Source organism: Acinonyx jubatus, chromosome B2 (genome assembly GCF_027475565.1).
Source record: "Acinonyx jubatus isolate Ajub_Pintada_27869175 chromosome B2, VMU_Ajub_asm_v1.0, whole genome shotgun sequence".
NCBI lineage: Eukaryota > Metazoa > Chordata > Mammalia > Carnivora > Felidae > Acinonyx > Acinonyx jubatus.
The window spans coordinates 108,524,466-108,549,294 of record NC_069385.1 but is presented as its reverse complement, the minus strand read 5'-3'; the positions used below and the strand labels follow the sequence as shown (position 1 = coordinate 108,549,294).

Genomic DNA, 24,829 nt, shown 5'->3' with positions numbered 1-24,829 from the left:
TCTTTCTTTCTTTCTTTCTTTCTTTCTTTCTCTTTTCCTTCCTTTTCTTCCTTCCTTCCTTTCTCTTTGTTCTTTTCCTTCTTTCTTTTTCTTCCTTTCCTTCCTTCCTACCTTCCTTCCTTCCTTTTCTTTTCCTTCCTTCCTCTCTTTCTTTCCTTCCTTCCTTCCTTCCTTCCTTCCTTCCTTCCTTCCTTCTCTCTCTGCCTCCTACTTCTCATTCTCCTCCTCCTTCTTTTTTTTTTTTTAAGTTTAGTTATTTATTTTTTTGAGACAGAGAAAGAGAGCACAAGAGGAGTGGTAGAAAGAATCCCAAGCAGGCTCCACACTGTCAGCACAGAGCCCGATGCAGGACTTGAACCCATGAACCGTGAGATCATGATCGGAGCTGAAATCAAGAGTCAGATGCTTAACTGACTGAGCCACCCAGGCACCCTTTCTTCTTTACAGGGAGATGGGATAAACCCATTTCCCTAATTTTTTCTGTTTGACTTTAGTCAGATGATAGTGAGTTTGTGTTCTCTGAGTTTGCTCACTCATGGGGGTAGGGACAGAGAAAGGGAAGGGAAGTAACATGTATGTGATACTTGCTTTAGACCAGGAGCTTTGCTTATATTCACAGTCTCCATTTATTTTCTTACTACCCTGGGAGGTACAGCACCACAACTCCCATTTCACAGATGAGGAAACCAAGGCTCAGGCAGATGATGTGACTTGTTCAAAGTCTCCAGGCTTGGATGGGTGAACCAAGATTGAGTCCAGCCTGTGTGGCTTTTTCCATTACATGCCATGGGGGTGTAGGGGTGGGGCAGGGTAGCTGGTGGGGGCTTTTCACAGTGAGGATTCACCAAGCCAGTGTCTTTTAAAAAAGGACAGAGATTCTAGTGTCCCAGGTAGGAGAGGAAGCAGTTCCCTACCTGCTGGGCTTGGAGACGTTCCCTGGAACCACATCTCCTCTCCACCACTTGGTACTGTGCCCCAGATTTCACCCATCTTTGAATTAAGCATTGTCCTCTCCAAGGGGAGCCTTTCAAAATACACAGCCCCCTGGAAGATGTGACATTTTATATAAGTGATCTCAGTTGGAGTGTTTGATGGAGCTGTAACAGAGCCTTAAAGCTTAGGGAGTATAACCTCATGCTTTTACCTAGGAGGATCTTGAGGTCCAAAAAGGGACTGACTTGGCCAAGGTCACATGGCATGCAGCAGACTTGACTTCTCCTGGTGCTGTTTCCAGGTCTCTGCATGTCTGTGACAGGCAGACAGGAGACCTCTGGGCACCTGTTGGGGGGTAGGGAGGGGACAAAGCTGGAGAAAACCTCTTTCTGCTTTGTGCCCTGCCCCAGCTGAGTGGCCCTGTGCTTGTCATGGGCTGGTGTCCTCTGCCCTCTTCCTCTCACTCCTGGGCAAACAACAACAGTGCTAAATGTGCAAGCTGGACCTACCTCTAGTGTCTCCTTGTTTGTTTAAATTCTCTGGCAGAGACATCCTGTCCCAGAGGGCGGGGAAATCAGTGTGGGGCTCACCTCCTGAGGGAGCTGCATTGTCCCTGTGGGCTTTGGCTGGGAATGTTTCTGAAGAAGCCCTAATCCCCTGCCCTACCTAGCCTCAAAGTCTCTATCACCCCCAGAGGAGTACTGGGAGAGCCTTGTGAGCCATCAGAATCCTCCAGACCTCACTTCCCCTGCCTGCTCTTTATCCCTGTCCACTCAGCGGGCCAAACTCTGCTCTTCTATCTACACTCAAGTGTCCCCTCCTCCAGGAAGCCTTCTCCTACTCCCAGCAGTTACAGTGGCCCCCTCAGAGAGTTTTTATTTTCAGTTTACCCTGTGGTTCTTCCAGACAGAAAGCCCCTTCCACATTGTTGTAGCCCCAGGGCCCAGCCAACTCTGCCTTCATAGCACCTTGTGCCTCTCTCTGAGGGCCTCTTTCCTAATCCACCTGCCAGTGTAGCTGTGTGGATACCTGTCCGCATACAGCGACTCTCCAAGGCAGGCATTTGCACTCCTGTGTTACAGACCAGGGGAACTGTGGGTCAGAGAGGCTGAGTAACTCGCCTAAGGTCACTCAGCTAAAGAATGGCAGCCAGGAGTGCCACTTGTGTCCATTTGGATCCAAAGGCCCTGCACTTTCCACTGCCTACTCCGGTGTCCCTGTATCTCCTATAGTCAGCACGGTGTCTGATGCCTGGTCGGCCTTGGGAAAGAGCCACGATGGGACAAGGCTCCGCTCCCAGGCAGGGCCCAGGTCTCAAGGGAGAGTACAGCTTTAGGACCTTAGTGGCCACCTCTTGCCACCACTCTTCCCAGCAGAGGGGCCCCCTCCAAGACTGAGTGGGGGTGTATGAACAGGAGCTGCAATGGGCAGGATGGGGGCCAGATTTTGAGGGGTAGCAAAGACTGGGTGTCAGGAAGTGAACATGTCTGGGGCTGGCAGGGAGAAGCCATCCAGGGGCTGTGAAACTGAGGCCTGTAAAGGACAGGCATAGACTTGGCTGATAGGGACGAGGACTGGCGTGGGCCGGCGTGCTCCCCCCCGCTGGTGACCCTGCCCCGCGCCTCTGCCCCTTCTCCTGCTTGCTCGCCATCCCTCTTCCCTCCCCTTTTTCAGACTGACTTCTCTGGGGGAGTTAGCCTCTTGGGCTTTCTCCGCTCCAATCTCGTTACCAGTCAGCATCCTTGCCTATCATGACCCCACGTCAAACCTCCAGCTCCAGATTGGGGCGCGAAGTTGGGAGAGAAAGGGGCCCTTCTTCCTTGCTTTTGCTTTGTCTTTCCATTGCTTTGTTGCCAAGACATAGTGGTAGAGAGAGGAGAGGGGTGGGGGGGAGAAAGAGACAGAGACAGAGACAGAGAGATTGACTTACCAATGGAGAGGGGGAATTGAAGGGAACCACTCCAATTCTTTCTCCTTCAATCCAACACGTTGGTATTCCTGCCCTTCCAGTGGATCCGATCTGTGTCCGGTTAGGTGTCTGGGAGTCAGGGGATGGTGTGAGGGAGGAGACCTTTCTTCCATCACAGCGGAACCACCTGGAGAAATGTTTGGGCAACAGCAAGAATCAGCAACTCTCTCCTTTCCTTGTTTCCTCACTTCAGAGGGGCTCTGTCCCTTCATCCGAGGGTTTGGAGGTTAATCGCCCACACCCACACAGGCAAGAGCTTCCCTGAACATCAGAGTAACAAGACGTTAGGACAAAGTACAACTATTGTGCCTTGGGCCTCATCACTACTTCTTTTGTCTGGGGCCACTGTTGGCTCCTGGCCACCTTTCACGCTCTTCTCTACCCCCACCCCCACCCCTCTCCTCACTTCCCCCTCACCTGGAACACCTTCCCCTTCCTCTTTGGCTCCTTTTGAACTGTCTCAGAGCCATAAGCTGAGACTGCCCTGGTCCTGAGGTGGGGCCCTCTGAGTGGGGCAGAGGATGCCCTTGGAGGGGACCCAGCATGACCTCTGTCTGGGCTGCTCTCTGCTCCGTGCCTCACCCCCCCCCCCCATGTTGTTAGGTGACCTTGGGTCCTTCTGTGTGCTTGGGATTCTCTGGGGGTTCAGTGTGTCCTGGGACTCCCAGCCCTTCAGCGACCTGTGGAGGGAGCATGTTGGGGGGATTAAGTCTGTCAGAGGAGATGGTGCTGGAGAGACACGATGTGGTCTACCGATTGTTGATTTGCATTCCTGATTCTGTGTCCTTCGTCCCCTTTTTTGGCGACCCAGGTGCGTCGGGCTCTCAATGCGATGCTCACGTGGGCACTGGCCGGGTATTGTACATCATTACAGCATATTGTCGGGAAAGCTGGTGACACCGCCCTGGGGGATAGCATCCAGAGTTGACCCTCCTCTGAGTCACCACCAGGCTGTGTCTCTGAAATGAAGGGCGGGGCTGGGAGACCCCTCCCCACCCCAATGAAGCCTGCTCAAAAGCTCCTCAGGTCAGGGTGCAGTTCGGCCCCCTCATTCCCTTGGTTCCCTGGGCCAAGCCCACAGAGGGAATCTCACATAGGTAGCTGAAACACACCTTGCTGAATACCACCAAGGGGGATGTTTGGGTCAGTTTGGGGAGAGCCCTGGGATTATTATGACAATGACACCCACCTCCACCTTGGAACCCCTCCATTCTCCTCTCAAATTCAGGGTCTTTTACTATGACCCCTTCTTCTGGCCCCTGAGGGGCCAGGGAAGGCTGAGGTGAGAAGGATGCCGTGGAGGGGACCAGGGTGAGCCCCTGCTCGTGCTGCTGGGAGACTCTGTCCTGGGCTCTGCCTGCTCCTTTGCTCTGCAGGGGTGAGGGAGGGGATCTCTGCCAAAGCCCGCACACATCTTGTGCTCTGGCTGCACTAGATGTAGACCAGGTTGGAAGGAGGATGTTTAAGGGCTTCGCTTCTATCTTCCATGCAGAGCTTGGAGCATGGAGCCTAGGTAAGGAGGGGGGCCCTGAGCCAGCAAATAAACATTTCCTAACTGGAAAGAGACCTCGTCCCTGTGCTGGGGAGCCTGCCAGGTGGTTGAGGCAGGACTGGAGGCATGAATGATGGAAAGGGTAGGATGGGATGGGGGTGGGCAGCTCTTCTGCTCATAGGGGCATCAGGACACCAGTCGTGTGGAATTGGGCTACTAAAAAGGTAACCTAGCACCATGTGCTGAGGCAGGGGGTTGGCTGAGTAACCTCCCTGGATCGTTTGGTCAATTTGGGGGATGCCGTCACAGTCCAGTTCTCAGCCCCGGCACTCACAGAGGCTACATCAGCCCTGGGCCTGGCACTGATCTGGATTCATAATGAGACTGGTTGGTCCCTCTCTTCCCTCAGGTATCAGAACCCCCTCTTTGTTCCCTGGGGGGAACCTGGGAGCTATTGGGTCAAAGCCCAACCAGGAATTTTTCCAGGCTGGTTCCTATATGTAAGGGTGGGGTGGGGGGCCTCGGGAGCACTCAGGGAAGACCGGGGGAGTTGGGGGAGAAGGGAGCTTTGAAGGAAGGGGGGGACTGGGGGAAAGAGGAGAGAGGCTGCCAGCTGGGAGAAGTAGGCAAGGGACCCTGGGGGTCTAGGGGTACCAAGGAGAAACCCCAATTCTGTTCAGAAGATGAGCTAAGAGCCTGGGCTGGGGCTGATAGAAGGCTTGGCCCCCAGCCTGGTGGGAGCTCCGGGCAGCTGGCCTACAGACGTTCCTTAGCGTTGGTGAGTAGGTTTGAATCATCACTTAGGCCCTGGCCTCCATCCGCCCCCACCAGCCCCCTGGCCTCAGTTCCCTGGCAACATCTGGGGTTGGGGGGGAGAGCAGGAACAAGGGCTTCTGTCTGCCCGGCTGCCTCTCCCTTTGGGCTCTGCCAGACTCCACAGTGCATACGTGGGCTCCAACAGGTCCTCTTTCCTCTGGGCCACTGACTAACCCCAGAACCACACGGCTTCCCATTTTCAGCCCCACAAACTTAGTGCCAAATAATTTTCCCCAGGAAAGTCTCCCTGGACACTTCCCAAAGGACCCCAGTCACCCCAGTCTGTTGGCTGTAGCTCACTCTGATGTCAGCAGGCCAGATGAGGTCTCCAGATGGGCACATTGTCCACATGGGTACATCATGTCTCCTGTGCCCAGCATTGGGCTCGCTGCACACGGGTCCATTCGAGTCCCAAACATGCCTCTGTTAGGGAAGTCAGAAACGAGGGAGTCAGGGGTAGTGTCCCTCCACCCTCTTCCTGAAGCCCATTCCCTCTTAAGCCAGAGCTGGGGTGTGCGGGCAGTAGTCACTAGGGGGCGCTCGGCCACCACAGGGAAGCTGGTGAACTTGGGAGAGCAGCGTCTGCGTGTGAGTGAGGACGCGTGTGTCAGTGTGAGTGTGTGTGTGTGTGGGGGGGGGGGTGGGCTGAGAGTGCTGGAGTGGGAAGAAGGCCAGGGGTCACCCCAGGATTCCAATAGATCTGTATGTCCTTCTCCCCACCCGTCCCTATCCGACTCCCTGCCCGCCCCGACGCCCCTCCCTCCAATATTCCCAGCAAAGAAGGAATAGCTCTCGAGCCCTGTCCGCACATAACCTCACTTTCCTGTTCCCTTCCCCCCAATACCACGCGGGCGTGTGTGTGTCTGGGCAAAGGGGGGCGGATGGGTAATTTTCGGGCTGTGAACCTAGGTGGGGGTCGAGCTTCCCCTTTAGTAGGGGGGCAGGCTTTGCTACAAGTCCCAGGGGAAGGCCCGAGGGGCACGCGGGGCAGCGGGAGAGGCGCCGAGACTGGGCCTGTCCCCGCCCCCAGGGCGTTCCAAGGGCGGGGTCCAGGCGGGGACAAGCCCGGTCTGATTTTTAAGCGGCCGCTAGTGGTGAGGAGCGCAGAGGCTTGGGGCAGCCGGGCTGCGAGGAGGCCGCGGCGCGGGGGGCGAGTGGAGCCGGCGGCAGCGGCGCTGGGTCGGGAGGCGCAGCGGCGAGGCGGACGAACCGGCGGGGTCACTAGCCAGAGGTCTCCGCACTGGAATTCGATATTCATTTATCCAGGGTTTACCCTCCTCTTTTTTTCTTAAGCAATTTTAAATATCCACATTTTTTCCCGTTTTAATTTATTTTTGCTTCCCATTCCCCGCTTAAATCGGGCCGACCGTTTGGGGAGATTGCTCCTTTACTTCTCCCAATCACTTCGGATTTTGGAAACCAGCAGAGAGAAGAAAGAGGTAGCAAGAGCTCCAGAGAGAAGTCGAGGAAGAGAGAGAGACGGGGTCAGAGAGCGCGCGCAGGCGAGCGAGCAACGACAGGGACAGGGGCAAAGTGAGTGACCTGCTTTTGGGGGTGACCGCCAGAGCGCGGCGTGAGCCCTCCCCCTTGGGATCCTGCATCGGACCAGCAGCGCTGACGGACAGACAGACAGACACCGCCCCCCGCCCCAGCGCCCACCTCCTCCCCGGCCGGCGGCCGAGGGTGGACGCGGCGGCGAGCCGCGGGCAAGAGCCGGAGCCCGCGCCTGGAGGCGGGGTGGAGGGGGTCGGGGCTCGCGGCATTGCAGTGAAACTTTTCGTCCAACTTCTGGGTTGTTCTCGCTCCGGAGGAGCCGTGGTCCGCGCCGGGGCAGCCGAGCCGAGCGGAACCGGGAGAAGTGCTAGCCCGGGCCGGGAGGAGCCGCAGTCGGAGGAGGGGGAGGAGGAAGAAGAGAAGGAAGAGGAGAGGGGGCCGCGGTGGCGACTCGGAGCTCGGAAGCCGGGCTCATGGACGGGTGAGGCGGCTGTGTGCGCAGACAGTGCCCCAGCCGCGCGCGCGACCCAGGCCCTGGCCCGGGCCTCGGCTCCGGGAGGAAGAGGAGCCCGCCTAGGCGCCGAGGAGAGCGGGCCGCCCCGCAGCCCGAGCCGGAGAGGGAGCGCTAGCCGCGCCGGCCCCGGCCGGGCCTCCGAAACCATGAACTTTCTGCTCTCTTGGGTGCATTGGAGCCTTGCCTTGCTGCTCTACCTCCACCATGCCAAGGTAAGCGGCCGTGCCCACCAGGCGTCGCGGGCCGCTTCGAGCGCCTCTCCCCGCTGGGGACGTGCGTGCGAGCGCGCGCGTGGGGGCTCCGTACCCCACGAGGGTCCTTGGGCACCGGGCGCGCGGCTACCCCCTCAATCCTCGTACGTGTAGGGGGAGGGGGCGCGCGCTAGGTGGGAGGGCACCAGGATAGAATCTCACCGCCCACGCGGGCCCTGCCCACCCACCAGAGTCACCGCACGTACGATCTGGGCCGACCAGCGGAGGGCGGGAGCCGGAGGAGGAGGCCGAGGGGGCTGGGCTTGCGCTGCCGCCGGCGGCTGAAGTTTGCTCCTGGCCGCTGGTCCCCGACGAACTGGAAGTCCAGGCAGCGGGGGCGGGAGCCGGAGCCCAACGGGCAGGGGGGTGCCCAGACCTTGGACCGAGGGAGGGCTGAGAGCGTGGAGGGGGCAGGGCGCGGGCGAGAGAGGGGGCTTGCTGTCACTGCAGCTCGATCTCTTCGGCCCTCGCCACGAGTTTGAGAAAAGTTTCGGGGTGGGTTGCCGAAGGGACCCCCGGTCTCCGCCGGGCCACCTGCGCCAAGGCACCCCCGCCCGTCCCCGCTCGCGTCCCGCTCGGTGCCCGCCCTCCCCCGCCCGGCCGGGCGCGCGCGGCGCGGAGCCGATTACATCAGCCCGGGCCTGGCCGGCCGCGTGTTCCCGGAGCCTCGGCGGCCCGAGCGGGGAGCCCCGGGCGGCGAGCGGCGCCCCTCCCCCCGCCGGCCCTCCACGGGAAGGTGACCTCTCGAGGTATCCCTAGCCAGAGGATCTGGAGAACCCCCCCCCCCCCCCCAACCGTCCCCAGCCCCTAGCCCTCTCCTGTGCTAGGAGGAAATTTCTTGACACCCCTTCCCCATTTCTTCCCTAAAGTGGAGAGAAGCCCCTGCCACCTTTCTACTTTTCACTACCCTCTGATGAGAAGACCCGTGTAACCCGCCTCTGACCCCAGAGGCCAGGGAAAGGATGATCACTGTCAGAGGTCGGGGTGCAAGGGCCCACCCTGGTGCTTTGTCAGACTACCTAAAGTCCGGACTCGGTGACAGTCTGCTTTGCTCCCCTCCCCCACACTTCCGAGCTGTGCCTTTAGCTTTTATGGGGATGGGCTAAGGGAGGAATTAAATAGTGTCATTATTCCACTTCACTTTACACTTTTTGGAAAAATGGCTTAAATTTTGCTGTGATATGGATAGTGTGGGACCAGCTTTCCCCGCACCTTTGGAAGGAGCTCCTGCCAGCCTTGCAAACACACTTTGTCCTGGTGAAACGGGGTGTTGGAGCAGGAGCAGGTGGTTTTTTGGAACTCCAAACTTGCCCACCCAACTTGCTTCTCAAAGTCACCGAAGGGGTCCTTTTATGCTCTTCTCTTGTACCTTCCCTCAGCCAGAGTCTCCTTGGAGAGAGGCAGAAGGAAGGAAATGGGCTGGGGTCCCTGCTGCCATTCTGAGTTCCTCAGACCCTGGCACAAAGGCCTTGGCTCCAGGCCTCCAAGGAGGGGGGGGGGGAGGGGGAGGAATGGCAGCCTGGCCACACTGTGACCTTCAGAGGCCCCCAGAGAAGGGCACCTGGCCTCTCCCTGCCTAGAGCCACCCCTCCCAGTGCCCCCTGGCCTTGGAGGGGGTTAAGAAGTTTCTGTCCCCTTTCCTCATTGGGGCCCAAGAGGAGCGGAGGACATAGAGAGAACATTGGCAGAAGGAAACCAGAGGGTATCGTTGGGATGGGTGAGAGGCAAAGTGGAGACTCCAGGGGGTCCCTGAGGGAGAGCTGCAATGGAAGTCTATCCAGCTGGGATCCTGGAAACTGTTACCTGACCTTGGCCCTAGGGACAAGGCTGGGGGCTCTGGGGTGCCCTGGGGATGTGTGGGAAGGAGACAGACTGACAGACAGACAGTGAGACTCTGTCAGGGGGGTCTGCAGTTCCGTGGGCTGGAGTACAGTTCTGCTGCTGGGGATCTGTCCCCAAAGAAGGGCAAGTGAGGTGGCCAGCTGGTGAGAACCAAAGGCCTCCTTGAAGGGCTGGGAGAAGCCTTTGCCTGCTCCTAGCTGTCAGGTCCACATGGTTGGGCTTGTTGACCTTCACAGCTTGTGGGGAGGGGAGGAATGATCTCGTGGGGGTGGGGAGGGATGGGGAGGATAGGGGAAGCCTCAGGCCTAGGAGGTGCAGGGGGCCCCCTAGGGGCTGGGTAGTGCTAAGGCATAGAAGGCTTTCCTGGTTGCCTTTGAGGAGAGTGCACAGCCAGGTGAGAGGGGCTTGAGACCCCCCTCAGTCTGGGAGGGAGAAGAAACCAGAGAGTGAGGTGGGAGTGTGAGGCTTGGGGCTCTGGAGATACATTCAGGCTCTGGGGAGATTTGTGTGCTGGGAGCAATGGGCTCTCCCCTCCTGCAGGGTTTCCTCCCTGGTTTTACCATCTAGACAACCTGTGGGTTTGCTGAATATACCTGAGGATATCTGCTGAATGTTCCCGAGGAAGGAGGAGTTTGGATGGGGGAGGGTGGTTGGCGCCCTTCGTTCCTCTGCACCCCCCCCCCCTCCCCAGCACCAGCTCACCCTGGTATTTGTCATGTCAGCAAGAGAAGGTCACCATGTTGTTTTTCTCGCCCCCAGTCTTTCCTTCCTGCCTCAGTCCAAATTTGTCCTCCTATTTGACCTTAATACTTACCGTGGCTTTGGACCAGGGAGTCAGGGGTCTGAGAAAATTAACTTAACTCAGCAATGGACCGTTGTGGCCAGGGGTGTGTGTGGGCGGGGGATGGGGAGTGGGGGGGAGCTGGGAGGGAGGTAATGTGGGGAAGGGGCGGGGACCTGGACAGCACAGCATTCTGGTGTTTTTCTCCTGTATTTTTAGTTTCCCACCCCCCCAATATCTGCTTAGTTTCTTTCTTCCTTCAGAATTAGAGCAGCGCAGGGGTGGAGGGCATGCTCTGTGCTGTGGGGAGCCCTGCAGGTGCCTTGTTCCACTCAGCAGCCTTGGAGAAGCCAGAGGCTGCTGCCTGGGCGGGTGGCTGGGCCTTTGCATCCTGCTCATGCCCGTGTCTTGCTCTTTGTTTTGTCCTCAGTGGTCCCAGGCTGCACCCATGGCAGATGGAGAGCACAAACCCCACGAAGGTGAGTCCCCCTGGCTCTTGGGTGGGGTACCTGTCTCCCCAGGGGATGGGTGGGGAAGACCAATTCCTTTCTTTCAGGGCTATGGGGGCAGGAAGGGGTGCAGGGATGGGGATCAAGAAGGGAAGAGGGGAGCACCATGAGAGTAACCCTTTGTTCTGGAGGACTCTCTTTCCTAGTCAGGCCTCTGCTACAAATAGGACATGTTGCCTTTTCCTTCTGCTCTTTCCAGTAAAATTTTACTTGGAGAGGCAGCCGTGAGCACAGACCAGGAAGGCAGTGTTCAAAGATCCCCGGTGTCAAGGGAGGTGTCCCTTGTCCCACCTGCCCTCAGGGGAGGATGGGTCTTCTCTGTCACATCCAACCCAGCTGCATCACACCTGTGGGGCCTCTGTGGAGGGGCCTGTGACCCTTGCTGTCCAGGAAACTAGCTGTGCGTGAGCTGGAGGTGCAGGGGGGCCCCACCTCGTGGGACCCCTCCCCACAGTCTGCATTCCTTAGCGGGTGGAGAGAAGGCCCTACAATCTCCTCTGCCCTCTGGGTGGGATAGGTTTAGGTGCTGTGAACTTCCCTCCTGGGCCAGCAGAGGGCTGGCTGTAGCTCCCAGGTGCCCCGCCCCCTGCCCAACTAGAGTCCGCCTGCCTTTTGTTCCTCTGTGGTTTGGAGCAGGGACCCTCCCATTTCTCCAGGGAAGCCCTGGCTCTCCCCCAACACTGAATGCGGCCTCTGCTTCAGCCTGGGGGAGGAATGCCTGATGCCACTCCCCCAGCTCCCCACCCCTGAGGAGAGAAGGCCCTGGGGTCTTCCTTGGGGCGCGTTTTCTGACCCAAATCCAGCGTGGCCCAGGGTAGTGGCCAGGGGCGGTGTTTGCACTCCCTGGGCCGGTGGTGATGCCCAGCCGGTTCTGCCTCCTTCCCTCAGGAGCTCTTTCCTTGGCCCGGGGCCTGGCTTCCCAGCCACTCCACAGCTTGTGCCACTCACAGCTCCTGGCTCCCAGTGTGTGCCCACCCGCCATCGGTCTCTCGGTGGTCTCTGTGGTCTGGGAGAGGCAAGCAAATGGTCTTTGTTTGCTTGGGGAAAAGATTGTCTTCAAGAAATAAGGAAAAGCAAGACAGCTTGATGTTGGAGTAGACGTATGTTTATGGCCTGTGCAGAAGTGGGACGGTTTTCCTTAGAGGCAGTGGCTGGGGCGTGAAGGGTTTGGGTGAGGTTCTCCCCTCTACCTTCCTCCGCCGCACGGCCCTTAGGGATTCCAGGGAGCTTTTCCAAGGAATTCCTCGCCTGTGTCTTTTTAGCTTCAGCAACCCACGGCCACGGCCCAGGCCAGACCTTTCTGCTTTCCTGTCTTGGGTGGGGCCCCAAACCTGGCCACCTGTGTCCCCAGCCATAACACAGTGTCAGGTCAAGAATTCTTCAGTCATCTTCGATATAGACTTGGATTAGAAAAAGGCTTCTTCAGATCCCTGGGCTTCATTCTTTTTGAAGGTGCTTTGCCTTAACCCCTCTGAGGGTGGAGGAGAGAATTCTATGCCTGTTGTCTGCATAGGGGAAGTAGATCTCAGGCAAGGCCAGGGACTATCCTGCTGTTGTCACAACTGTGGCCTTCCCCTCAGCTTCCAAATTTCGACCCACCTATTGTGTATATGCCCCCCAACCCTGCTCCCTGGGGCTCATCTTCCTTTACCCTCTGGAGGGAGGAGGAGGCTCAGCTTGTTTCTGGGAGAGGCAGGCTAGGGGGTGGCCCTTCACATGCCTTGGTGAGGTTCCAGACTGTTACCTGGGCTGAGAAAGAGTGCTTATTCACAGGGCTGGAAAGGGAAGACAAAACCCCACATTTCAGCCTCGCTCTCAGTGTCTTTAAACATGCCCCCCCCCCCCCCCCCCCGCCAACCCATTTACACAGATGTGCAGTCTGAGGCCCAGAGAGGGAGGAACTGGCCCAAGGTTACACCAAGTCATGGCCTGAGCTTGGACTACTTCGTGGCCTGGGTGCTGCTCCTTCTTCCTGTGCAGGGGAAATACATTTCAGGGACAGGATTACTGTGTGGTGTGTGTGTGTGTGTCAGAGAGAAAGGGAGAGAGGGAGAGTGGCAGTCTGGGCCACAATTTGGAGTCCTCAGTCCAGGTCCTGATTGCATCTATTCTCAAGGACCCCGCCCCTGTGGCCTAGAATTACCCCTTCATGCTCCAGTGCACCCCAGGCTCCACGGCCGGCCTGGGAAGCTGTCTTTACCCTGCTCTCCCTCCAGATCAGCTTCTAGAAACGCTCCGTGGCTGCAATGGCAGCACCGTTTTTTCCATGATGCAAGCAGTTTGCCCTCTTGGGCGGGGTTATCGGTGGCTGGCAGGGCCTGCATAGTGTGCCCACCCACTGCCACCTGCTGATTCCCGGCCGGCCCAGGCTCTGTGCTGATGCTTTCCGCTTTCCCAGCCTGCGTCTGGGGAGGGGTCTGGCAGGTGGCACAGCGCCCCCTGCGGTGCTTCCCCTCTGTTTTCACACGATGTCGCTTGCCTTGGGAAGGCTTCCATGGCAGAACTGATTTGAACTCTAACACTTAGTGAAGTGTGGCCTTGGGGCAAGTTACTCAGCCTCTCTGAACCTCCAGTTCCCTCTTGGTAAAATGGGCCTCCTACTGGAACCTGATGGTGTTGTGTGGGGAGAATTGTTGGCCATGAAAACTATGGGCTACTGCACACCTTGCTCAGCATATAATAAGTGCTCATTAATTGGCTGTTGGGGTGGAGGGTGGTGTGGCAGAGGTTGTAGGAAAACGAGGAGTAGGTTTGCCAAGCTGGCTGTTGCTCCTTTCACGGGCAACTTAGATCACCCCTCAACAAGTAAACTCGTGCTCGAACTATGTCCTGGCATCGAGGCTGACCCAAGAATGCGCTCGGCTGTCATGGCGAGGCAGCGGGATCACATGTGGCAGGTTATCTCTGGCAAAACCTGACAGCCTGGTGTGATCTTTGGAATAAAACCAGGCCTTCATCAGTGCTGATGGTGGAAAGCTTAGGGAAGGATGCCAACCACAGCCGGAGGGACTTAGGTTAGAGTTTTGGAAGGACCGGCCCGAAAGTGGGTACCTCTCACAGGCACTCTGAGGGGCGGCCTTCCCAAGCTGGGCGGAGTTAGGAGCCGGCCATCTCTCGTGTGACCTGCTGGGCTCACGTGTCACCCCATCCCACGCAGTGGTGAAGTTCATGGATGTCTACCAGCGCAGCTACTGCCGTCCCATCGAGACCCTGGTGGACATCTTCCAGGAGTACCCTGATGAGATCGAGTATATCTTCAAGCCATCCTGCGTGCCCCTGATGCGATGCGGGGGCTGTTGCAATGACGAGGGCCTGGAGTGTGTGCCCACGGAGGAGTTCAACATCACCATGCAGGTGGGCATCGGCAGGGAGTGGGGGTGGGAGGGGGGGTTAGACTTGGGGAACAGGTGGTCCCAGGCCCTTTGCTGGGCAGCTCTTGAGAGGAGGAGCCAGACGTGACTTGCTCCGCTCCTGCCCCTGAGTCCGTCGCAGGGACGTGTGGGGGAGTCTTGCTTTCTTTGGAGAAAAAGATGCCTACATTCCCCAGTCCCACAGGGGCTGGCGCCTGTGACAGGAGGCCTTCTCTTCCTCTCTTGGAGGAAGAGGGCCCTTCCTCTTTGGGGGCTCTATCTGGGAAGCTGGATGAGCCTGGTCCATGGAGAGGTTTAAAAGCCAGTTGTTTGGTGCTTCGCAGCGACAGGGCACATCTCAGCTTGAACAGGGTGGGAGGGAGCTCTGAGACCCCAGGGAGGGTGGCTCTTGGGTAGCTACCAGGGATGAGGGTAAAGCCTAGAGGAAATAAAAGGAGGGGAGGGATTGGGACCGGTGAGAACCCAGGACCTGAATTCCCAGCCTGGCCAACCCGTGCAGCCATGTCTGCCCTCAAGAAGAACAGGGGCTCCTTGAGATCAGCAGGGTTGGGGACGTTGGGATGGGCCCGAGGCTCTTTCTGGCGGAGCCCCTGGTCCCTCCTACCTCTGTCCCCCACCCCTGCTCTGTAGAACCCCTGGGTGCTGAGTGGCAAGAGCCATGGGGTGTCCCATCTGGGTATGGCTGGCTGGGTCACTAACCTCTGTGATCTGCTTCCTTTCCCTCTAGATTATGCGGATCAAACCTCATCAAGGCCAGCACATAGGGGAGATGAGCTTCCTACAGCATAGCAAATGTGAATGCAGGTGAGGATGGGGTCACGGGCTCATTCGTTCAGCACGTGGAGGCGGAGTTGAGCACGTGCCACGTGTTGGCCCATGTCCACCTTCCCACTGTGGCACCTTGGGCGACTTTAATTTTACCTCACTGTGCCTCAGTGTTTACATCTGGAAACGGGCATAATAACGCTAGGTACCCCATAGCATCGTTAGAAAGATTAAATGCGTTAGTTTGCGTCAAGAGATTAAAAGTGCGTTGATATGTCATAGTAGTATGTGACTCTTCTTGTTGGTCTCATCACCATCTCAACCCTTCTCTGTTTTGTTCTTCTCTTTTTCTCTGCCCGCTGCAGACCAAAGAAAGATAGAGCGAAAGAAAAGTAAGTAGCCATGACTTTAGCTCCTCTCCCTCTCCTTGGCCCGTTATCTTGGTTTGGGGTTCTTGGCTTCCTCTGTTGGGCGGGGGGCGGTGTAGGGGGGGGGTCTGATGGCTTCACTGGGTCAGGGAGTTGGTCTCCTGAGGACTTGTGGTGGTAGTAGTGGGATTGAGCAGACTCGAGGATTATGTCTCTAGAATTAGGGACAAAACCCAGCCTGGAGCCTGAAGCTTCCTTTGGAAGAGACAATGCATTCCAGGTCTCCGGGTCATTCCTGGCCGGGACTTGAAGTTTTGGTGTGTCAGGGGGCAGTGTGGACACTGGCTCCCTGGCTTGCTCTAGTCTCCCAAAACCCACCGCAGGGAGAGGGAGTAGGTGACAGAGAGACCTTTCGTGTGCCAGGGGAAACGGCCTCTTACGGCGGCTGCTGTGATGGCGCAGTTGGACTTGGGTCCGGCTGAGATGTTTCCTTGGTGATGCCCTCCTGTAGCAGTGAGGCAGGCCAGAGACACTCAGCCCTCCTGGCCAGGGAGAAGTGAGTTGAATGTTGGTCATTTTCTGAGGCTTCCAGTTGCTCAGTGTGGAGGGTTGGGTCAGGATGGAGCAGGGGGGCATAGTCTGGGGGCAGTGAGGCTTCAAAACTGGGTAAGCAACTGGCAAGGGGGCAGGCCTGCAGGGAAAGAGAATGAGAGAGAGCACCTGTGCCCTTCCCTCCCCCACCTCACCATCCTGTCTGCCCCCAAAGCTCTAGGGACATAGAAACTCCTAGGCCCCAGCCCCTTACCTCTTCCCTAAGTCCCCAACTTCCAGAATTGCTATGGCTACCAGAGCAGTGGTTTGGGAGAGCAGGCTCAGAGAGAGAGAGCGAGAGAGAGTGAGTTTGTGTGTGTGTGTGTAGACCTTCCCCTTTCCCAGTGCTTTCTCCTGGAGGGAATAGTCTGGCCCTTCTTCTCAGTGCCTTCCCCTCATTTCTTCCCCATGTGGCAGACATTCTGGGCATCCTCTGGCCTGGCAGGTGTGGAGAGTGCTGGTTCCCTTGAGGGGGACAGGCTTCAGCCTGCCCCCCCTTGCCGGTTTCCCAAATGCCTGCTTTGCCCACAGGGAGAGTGGGGGGCTCGCCTGGGCTCGGAAGAGAGTCTGGTGAGATGGTGTAGCAGGCTTTGACAGGCTGGGGAGAGAACTCCCTGCCAAGTAACGCCCAGGCTCCTCCTCCCATGCCTCCCTAACTCCCACCCCACCCTACCGCCTGCCTGGGGCTCTGAGGGCACCCGTCCCCGCCTCTCGGCCCAGGGTATGGCTGGGCAGGCTGGCGCCTTTCATGTGCCGCCCTTGGTCTTGTGCCAGCTCCCAATGTAGCTCCCCCCCCGCCCCACGCTGGGATTTGCAGAGGCGAGGCCCCTGGAGGGACCCCTTTGCTGTTGCACTGGGAAATGAAGGCAGGTGTCTGAAGCACAGCCTGCCACCCCCCACCCCTGCTCCCATCGCATCAAGTCTCTGCCCTCCCCAAACTCTGGCCTACCTTTTACAGTCCCCGACCTTCAGGGTCACACTTGCACAGGGTTCTGGACAAAGATCCTGCCCAGGGGGCTTTGTCCCCTGCCAGGAGCTGCCAGGAGCATGCAGACCTGTGGGTCCTGTGCCCTCCACCCAGCCTCTGCTTCCCATCGAAGCATTGCCGGAGGCTGGGTTGGCCACCCTAGGGTGGCCAAAACGAGAAGAAGGAGCCATTGAGTGTCTGCTACCCCAGCCTGTGCATGTGTGTTCGTGTGCAAGCTCTTTCCTGGAGTTCCCTAGCCTCCTGATGCCTCGTTCCGGGAAGTGTGCCCTCCTCACTGCTTCTTTTCCTCTCCCCTTCCCCCTCGCTCTCTCTTTGTCTGTCTCTGTTTTTTTATTTTCCAGAAAATCAGTTCGAGGAAAGGGAAAGGGGCAAAAAAGAAAGCGCAAGAAATCCCGGTATAAATCCTGGAGCGTGTACGTGGTGCCTCCGCTGTCTCATTGCCTGGAGCCTCCCTGGCCCCCAATCAAAGTCCCGCCTGCAGGACCCCCTAACCCTGCCCCTGCCTTCCTCTCCCAGCTTTCCTTCTCTTCTCCCCCCAGTGTCTCTCTCTCACTCTCGCTCCACTAATTGGCACCAGTGGCTAGACCTGGTGGTGGTGGTGCTGGTCCGGGGTCGGGGTGGGCAGGTGGGCAGAGCGGGCCTGGGGGATTCAAGGAGGGGACACCGGCTTGGCTGGGCACCACCTTTCTCTCACCCACTGGGCACTGGTGGCGGGCCCACGTTGGCACGGGTGCCAGGCACTGGTGCCTGCTCACCCAACTGGTTTCCACTGCTCCAGGCTTCTGCACTTGTCTGGAAGCTGAGGGTGGTGGGGAGGGCAGACGTGGCACGAGGAAGGGGCGCGAATGACGTGAGGCAGTGTATTGTCATCTGAGGGTGGGGTCAGGCACCATATGGCAGCCCCTTCTCGTGGATTTGGGGCCTCTGGAGGGGAGCCCCATATTCTGGTCGAACCCACGGCACCCAAAGAAACCTCCCTGTCGGTTTGGAGGCTCTTCCTCTGGGTCGGAGGCTGTGGTGGGCCCTTTGGTCACCAGTGGCCTGGCCGTGGGCGCTGCCTCTGGGCTTGGCCTGCCGACATATCCCACTTCGGCCCACCTTTGGTGGAGGGGCCTGGGTGTGAGTCCTTGCACGGGGAGAAGGCGGCTCAGATTGCTGTCGCCAGCAGGTGGAGAGTCAATGTGTGCTCCTTCTGGGGTGGTGGCTGTTGGGGGCCCTGTGGCTCAAGGCTTGTACTTGTCCCCAGGGGACAGCAGTCTCCTTATGGTGGCCCTTTCCTTGCACTCTCTGCCCATCTATGTCTGCCTCTTCCTGCAGGCAGGCTTCCTAGCCAGTGCTGCCTCTTTCCGCCGCTCTCTCTGTCTTCTGCTGCAGCACTTGGATCCTTCCAGGGCATGGAAGGGTATGGGGGCCAAGAAGCTGGGTGGGGGCGTAGCTGCAGACTGTTAGGGGGTGTTGCATGGTTTTTTTTTTTTTTTTTCTCTCTCTCTCTGCTGATGCTCTAGCTTAGATGTCTTTCCTTTTGCCTTTTTGCAGTCCCTGTGGGCCTTGCTCAGAGCGGAGAAAGCATTTGTTTGTACAAGATCCGCAGACGTGTAAATGTTCCTGCAAAAACACAGACTCGCGTTGCAAGGCGAGGCAGCTTGAGTTAAACGAACGTACTTGCAGGTTGGTTCCCAGAGGGGGAGCGAGTCAGAGAGGGGCTTCACACAGAGACCGGGAGAGAAAGGAAGAGAGAGAGAGTGCGCACGGGCGCATCTGAGAGGGGCCAGCTGCTTGCTCGGCTTCTAGCTGCCTGCCTGGTGACTGACCTCTGCCTTCTCTGCTCGCAAGGCCCCTGTGGTGGGCAGCAGGTGCTGGCCTGGCCTGGGAGGGCCTGTTCAGAGGTGGCCCTGGTTGCCTGAGGGGGCAGGCTGGTGTGGCTTAATGTGATGGTGTGGACGCAGGCTGAGTGTTGTGTCCTGTGGTCCTGAGGTGTCCTGTGGTGGCTGTTGGTCCTGACGTTGTTAGTACTACCTTTGCTGCTAGTATCGAGGGCCCTTCCTGGTGCGGGGGACGCTGCCGTCTACCAAGTGCAAACAGTCTCGGGGGCCTTGCCACCACCCTCTGGAGTCCGCACTGCTGGGCATCTCATCCCCTCGGTGTCTCTCATAGGGGCAGGTCTGAGTCCCTCCTAGACTGGGGTCCCAGAGGGCACAGGCTCTGGCTGTTGTTTTAGGGTGGTTAAGATATTTAACATTTGGGGACACTAGATACCTTTAATACTCCAGTAGTCATGGTGACAGCCTCAAACAACCCACATATTTCCAGATGCCTCCAGGATGGGGTGGGGGGTGGGACGTGCCCACTTTCCTTTTTTTTTTTTATGTTTTTTTATTTATTTCTGAGAAAGAGAGAGTGCGAGCGGGGGAGGGGCAGAGAGAGAGGGAGACGCAGAATCGGAAGCAGGCTCCAGGCTCCGAGCTGTCAGCACAGTGCCCGAGGCAGGGCTCGAACTAGTGAGCCATGAGATCATGACCTGAGCCAAAGTTGGACGCTTTAACCGACTGAGCCACCCAGGCGCCCTGGCGTGCCCACTTTCCTGACATTAGATTGTGAATTCCTCATGGCAGGGCCTGGCTTTTATTCACCTGTGTAACCCTCCGGGCCTCTGTACCACTGTCCTTTGACCACAGTGAGGACCTAGAAAGTGGCAAGTGTGCAAGTGAATATATGACTGAGTTCAGGGGGGAAGGTCAGGAGCGCAGAGCCCTGACAGTTTGGCTGGCAATCTTGATGCCTTGAATGGAGCTTGTACCAGTCCGGCCTGGGCACAAAGGCTGGGAGCCCTCTGGGCCAGTGTAAACTTCACCTAGTGGGGAGCTTATGGGGACTCCTGGGCAGGGTCAGGGTACCCCCAGCTAGTCCAGATGTTCCATTATCAAAGTTCTTAGAATGTGCTTGCCTCCCCCACCCCCATGTTCGTGTGGCTTATGGATGTTCTGGGGGCGCTGGGGATGAGGCCCTGGGGTGTTTGTGCAGACTTCTGTCTGCCTTGGTAGTGGGTGAAGACAGGAAGTGTATATGAGTGCTGGGCTTGGGCTCTGCCCACCTCCAGGGTTTGATGAGGGGTCTCCACACGCTCCAGGGACCTCAGGGTAGATAAGGGACTTGTCATTTTAGGATTTCTGTGGTGATGATTCTGCAGAGAGATGTCTGGGATGGGGTGTCTGAAGTGACCTGGGGGCTAACAGAAGTCACCCCAACCTCTAGAGCCCTCCCCTGTAAGGGGGAGCTTCAGTACCCCAAATTGGAGGCTTAGGATCCTCATTCCCAGGCTCTCAGAAGGGCAGGGACAGTTGTGATCTCTCATAGTAGAGAAGGTAAAAGATAATCAGCCCAGGAGCCAGGGGCATGATGAGAAAGTTCTTGGCGTCCCCTCTGCTTAGACAGGAGCTTTCACAGTCGATGATCGTCTCTCCCCCACCATCAATTACACAGCACATGGGAAAGGAGGGGCACCCCGGTACCTGAGGCCTGCTGCTGCCAACATGCTCAAGAAAGATGGGGCCTGCAGCCGGAGCCTGGAGGGGAGGGCGTGGTGATGGGAGATGTGTCCCTCCCCACCTCTCTGGCTCCCGCTCCCGTGGGAGCCTCACTTTCCTGGGGGCAGCCCCACCCCTTGCTTGGGGTCCTCTCCCCACTCTGTTGTCCAAACCAGCCCCATAGAGGCAGAGCTGAAACCCCTCTTTCTGCGGGGACTCTTTGTTGACTAACTCGGTCCAACTTTGGTCACCACTAGCTCTGAAATGTCAAGTAGGGACTGTTCTTTAGTTCGTGCTCATTTGTTGCCTGTGATGAAATGTCCCCTCGTCCTTGTCTTGTCTCGACTAGACTGTAAGCTCTGGAGGGCAGATGGGAGTCTGGACGTAGCTACTGCTCCAGTGGGGCCTCCGTGGGCAGGGGCTGGCTCTCCCCTCAACGCTGGGCTCCTCCGGGCAGAACGATGCTTTCACCTTCCTCTCTGCTGCAGGGACTCGGGCTCCCAGGAAGGGGAGGCTGCCTGCCTCACCGCCGCGTCCCCTCACCTGGCCCTAACCCCCGGCCTCTGTTTCCCATCTCCCGCAGATGTGACAAGCCCAGGCGGTGAGCCGGGCTGGAAGAAGGAGCCTCCCTCAGGGTTTCGGGAACCAGACCTCTCACCAGGAAAGACTGATACAGAACGACTGACACAGAAACCACACCGCCGCCACGACCACCACCACACCGCCATCATCGTCAACAGAACAATCCTTAATCCAGAAACCTGAAATGAAGGAAGAGGAGACTCTGCGCAGAGCACTTTGGGTCCGGAGGCCGAGACTCCGGCAGAAGCATTCCCGGGCAGGTGACCAAGCACGGTCCCTCTTGGAATTGGATCGCCATTTTATTTTTCTTGCTGCTAAATCACCAAGCCCGGAAGATTAGAGAGTTTTATTTCTGGGATTCCTGTAGACACACCCACCCACATACATACATTTATATATATATATATTATATATATAAAAATAAATATATATATTTTATATATATATAAAATATATATATTCTTTTTTTAAATTAACATTGCTAATGTTATTGGTGTCTTCACTGGATGTATTTGACTGCTGTGGACTTGAGTTGGGAGGAGAATGTCCCCACCCAGATCCCAACAGGGAAGAGGATGGGAGGAGAGACTCTGGCATGATCTTTTGGTCCCTCTCGGGCAGGCCAGGGTCCCCTCCCCTGCCCAGAAGCGTGCATGGCCAGGGCATGGGGGCAAATTTGGCCTGCTTTTGGGAACACCGACAAACCCAGCCCTGGCCCTAAGCCTCTACCCCGAGTCACATGGACAGACGACAGGTACAGGGACGAGGACGCTGGCTCTGACCAGGAGTTTGGGGAGCCTCAGGACACTGCTGTACTTTGGGGATCCTCTCCACATGCTGCACGGGCATCTTGCCCCCAGGGGCACTGCCTGCAAGATTCAGGAGACTGGGCAGCCTTCACCTCGTCTTCACTTGCTCTGAGATGCCCAGGAGGCTGCTGACAGATGTCTTGGCGAAGAGAAGAGAGACATTGATGGAGGAAGGGCCGCCTGGTGACAGCTTGTCCTCCAAGGGAAGGGCCTCCTGCCCTTCCCGGGTGCAGCCCAGGAGGGCCTGATGTCCTCAGACCATTGAAACCACTAGTTCTGTCCCCCCCCAGGAGACCTGGCTGTGTGTGTGTGAGTGGTTAACCTTCCTCTGTCCCCAGACCCGACCCTTCCCGCGGCACAGAGAGACAGGGCAGGATCCACGTGCCCACCGTGGAGGCAGAGAAAAGAGAAAGTGTTTTATATATGATACTTATTTAATACCCCTTTTTAATTAGAAATTAAAACAGTTAATTTAATTAAAGAGTAGGGTTTTTTTCAGTATTCTTGGTTAATATTTAATTTCAACTATTTATGAGATGTATCTCTTCTTGCTGTCTCTTGCACTCTTATTTGTACTGGTCTTTGTGTATAAAATTCATGTTTCCAATCTCTCTTTCCCTGATCGGGGACAGTCACTAGCTTGTCCTGAACAGATATTTAATTTTGCTAACACTCAGCTCTGCCCTCCCCTTTTCCCTGGTTCCCCACCACACATTCCTTTGAAATAAGGTTTCAATATACATCTACATACTATATATATATTTGGCAACTTGCGTTTTTGTGTATATATATATATATATATATATATGTTTATGTATATATGTGATTCTGATAAAATAGACATGGCTATTCTGTTTTTTATATGTAAAAACAAAACAAGAAAAAATAGAGAATTCTACATACTAAATCTCTCTCCTTTTTTAATTTTAATATTTGTTATCATTTATTTATTGGTGCTACTGTTTATCCGTAATAATTGTGGGAAAAAGATATTAACATCACATCTTTGTCTCTAGTACAGTTTTTCGAGATATTCCGTAGTACATATTTATTTTTAAACAACAACAAAGAAATACAGATATATCTTAAAAAAAGCATTTTGTATTAAAGAATTTAATTCTGATCTCAAAGCTCCTCCTGGTTTCTCCTTCTCCATTGGGTCCTTGTTCTGGACTCCCTCCTGCCCCCTTTCCCTCCTCCCTTGGGGAAAGTGGCATTTTGTCTTAGGTCTGGGCAAAGGGTCCCAGGTAGGTAGGCGATGGCGTGGCCCATCTTGTGCTGGGGGCCAGGGTGCTTCCATTCTGGCTGAGCTGGTCCTGGGGGACCCCGTTCACCCTCTGCCATGATGTGGGGGGGATGGGCTCTGAAATGGGGGACGGAGAGACAGCACCTTAGACAGGAGCAAGGGCCTACCGGGAGCAGTGCTGCCTTCAGGAATCACATGATCCAGGCCCGGTCCTTTGGTTGAGGAAGGAACCGGCCATGAGTCTGAGCTTACTGCCCTGGGGGACAGGAGAGGGCTGAGTTTGGCTATGTGGCCTTGGCTGCAGTAGGCTAGGGAGTGGTAAGGGGGTGCTCACGGGGGCCTGTGACTCCACGGTGTTGTTAAGTTTTACATAGAGGGTCCGGGAGTTCCTTAAGCCCTTGGGAAATGGACTCACAGCCCTGGTTGTTCCTGAGAGGACTCCCCACCCCGTCTTGCTGCATAGGCCCTTCTCTCCTGCGGTCCTGGCCAGGGCAGAAGCTGTCTGGGTCTTTGGCATTTGTGAGCAATGCTACCAAATCCATTTCCTCCTGCCTCTCTTTTATTCCTTCAAATCGTATTTACTGGGCCAGCTACCACGCTAGGGGCACGGATGCTGTTACAAATAAGATGATTCTGCTCCTCAACGATCTGGTGAGGGTGGGTGGGCGAGGAGTCACAGAAACAGTCTATAAATCTGTCAGTAGAAAGATACGTAAAATGTGAGGGGGCATCTGATCCAGCTTGGCTGAATCTGGGGTCTTCTTTTGACCTGACCTCTTGGTAGCCCCATAAAGAATGGGCAGGAGAAGACAGAACAGGGAGGGGGGGAGGTTGAAGTAGATGGTCCAGGCGGAAGGGATGGTATGAGCAAAGGTATGAGAGGGGACTCAGGTGCATAGGGGTGAGGGATATTGACAGGAGAGGGGCAGGGTTAGCTTACAGGGAGTCTGCAATGCCAAGAGGCTCTGGCCTGTCGGGGATGAGCAGCATTTGAGGGGTTTTAAAAGGAGCACCCCAGCAGTGGGTCAGGCAGGAGGCAGGGAGGCCCAAAGGAGTCTGTTGCACCCCTCTAGGGGGAGGTGCTGAGGGGGTGGTGGTGACTTCTGCCTCTCCTGGCTACATTGTGAGGAAGACAGAAGGCAAGGCCCCTGACCCACAGAGCTTTTGGTCTAGCAGCCACGCATCACACCTGCCGGCTTTTCCATTGGTTAACACAGAATCCACACCATAGCCCCGTGAGATAGAGGCTCTTGTCATCCCAAGTGAATATTTGCTGGAGCCTTCTAAACTGGCCTCCCAATTCTCCTCTCGCCACCGCCCCCCCCCCCCTTAAGTTGATTCTCACACAACAGCCAAAGTGAGCCTGTTAAACTGTGAGCCAAATCATGTCACCATTTGGCTCAAAACTCTGCAGAGACTCTATTTTACTCAGAGGAAAAAACAAAAGTTTACACAACAGCCTGAAAAGGCCCTGTACTCTCCGGGCAGCCTCTACCTCCCTGCCTCTATGACTTCTGATCTGCCTTGGTCACTCAGCTCAACTACACTGGCCTCTCTGTTCCTCAGACTGCAGGCCCTCTCCCACCTCAGGGTCTTTGCACAGGCTGTCCCCTTTTCTTGGAGCACTCTTCTCCTAGATGGGGCAACGTGTGGCTCTCTTACTTTCAGTCTTGTTACCTTTTCAGTGAGGCTGCCTTGACCACTGCGTTTACAATCAACACCCCTTCCTCACTCTGCACTTGGATGCTCCTTTTCACCATCCCTTCTTTTTTCTTACAGCGTGTGCCATCTTCTCGCTTACTCTAGAATTGAGAGGTCTAGTAGAACTGTAACGTGAGCCACATATGTAATTTGAAATTTTCTAGGAGCCGGATTTAAAAAGTTAAAAAGAAACAGGTGAAATTAATTAAAAAAAAAAACCCTTTTTTTAGGGCATTTATTTTTTGGAGAGAGAGAGAGAGAGGGAGAGCAGGGGAGGGGCAGA

General features: G+C 56.4%; 1 protein-coding gene and 1 long non-coding RNA gene across 2 annotated transcripts; one reads left to right on the top strand and one right to left on the bottom strand.

Moving 5' to 3' along the window:
* Positions 1-217: 217 nt before the first annotated feature.
* Positions 218-5,478, bottom strand: LOC128315630 (uncharacterized). The gene is made up of 3 exons (XR_008298587.1): positions 3,511-5,478; positions 2,864-3,029; positions 218-1,278 (listed from the first exon to the last, which is right to left on the bottom strand). It is a non-coding gene; the product is annotated as an uncharacterized LOC128315630 (long non-coding RNA).
* An 81-nt stretch (positions 5,479-5,559) lies between these two features.
* On the top strand, positions 5,560-22,722 carry VEGFA (vascular endothelial growth factor A). Its single transcript, XM_053223398.1, has 10 exons — positions 5,560-5,563; positions 5,764-5,822; positions 6,654-7,430; positions 10,523-10,571; positions 13,759-13,955; positions 14,700-14,776; positions 15,103-15,129; positions 17,026-17,097; positions 18,221-18,352; positions 20,792-22,722. The coding sequence occupies exons 1-10, from the start codon at positions 5,560-5,562 to the stop codon at positions 20,811-20,813; spliced, it is 1,416 nt and encodes a 471-aa protein (XP_053079373.1). The 3' UTR covers positions 20,814-22,722.
* The last annotated feature ends 2,107 nt before the right edge of the window (positions 22,723-24,829 follow it).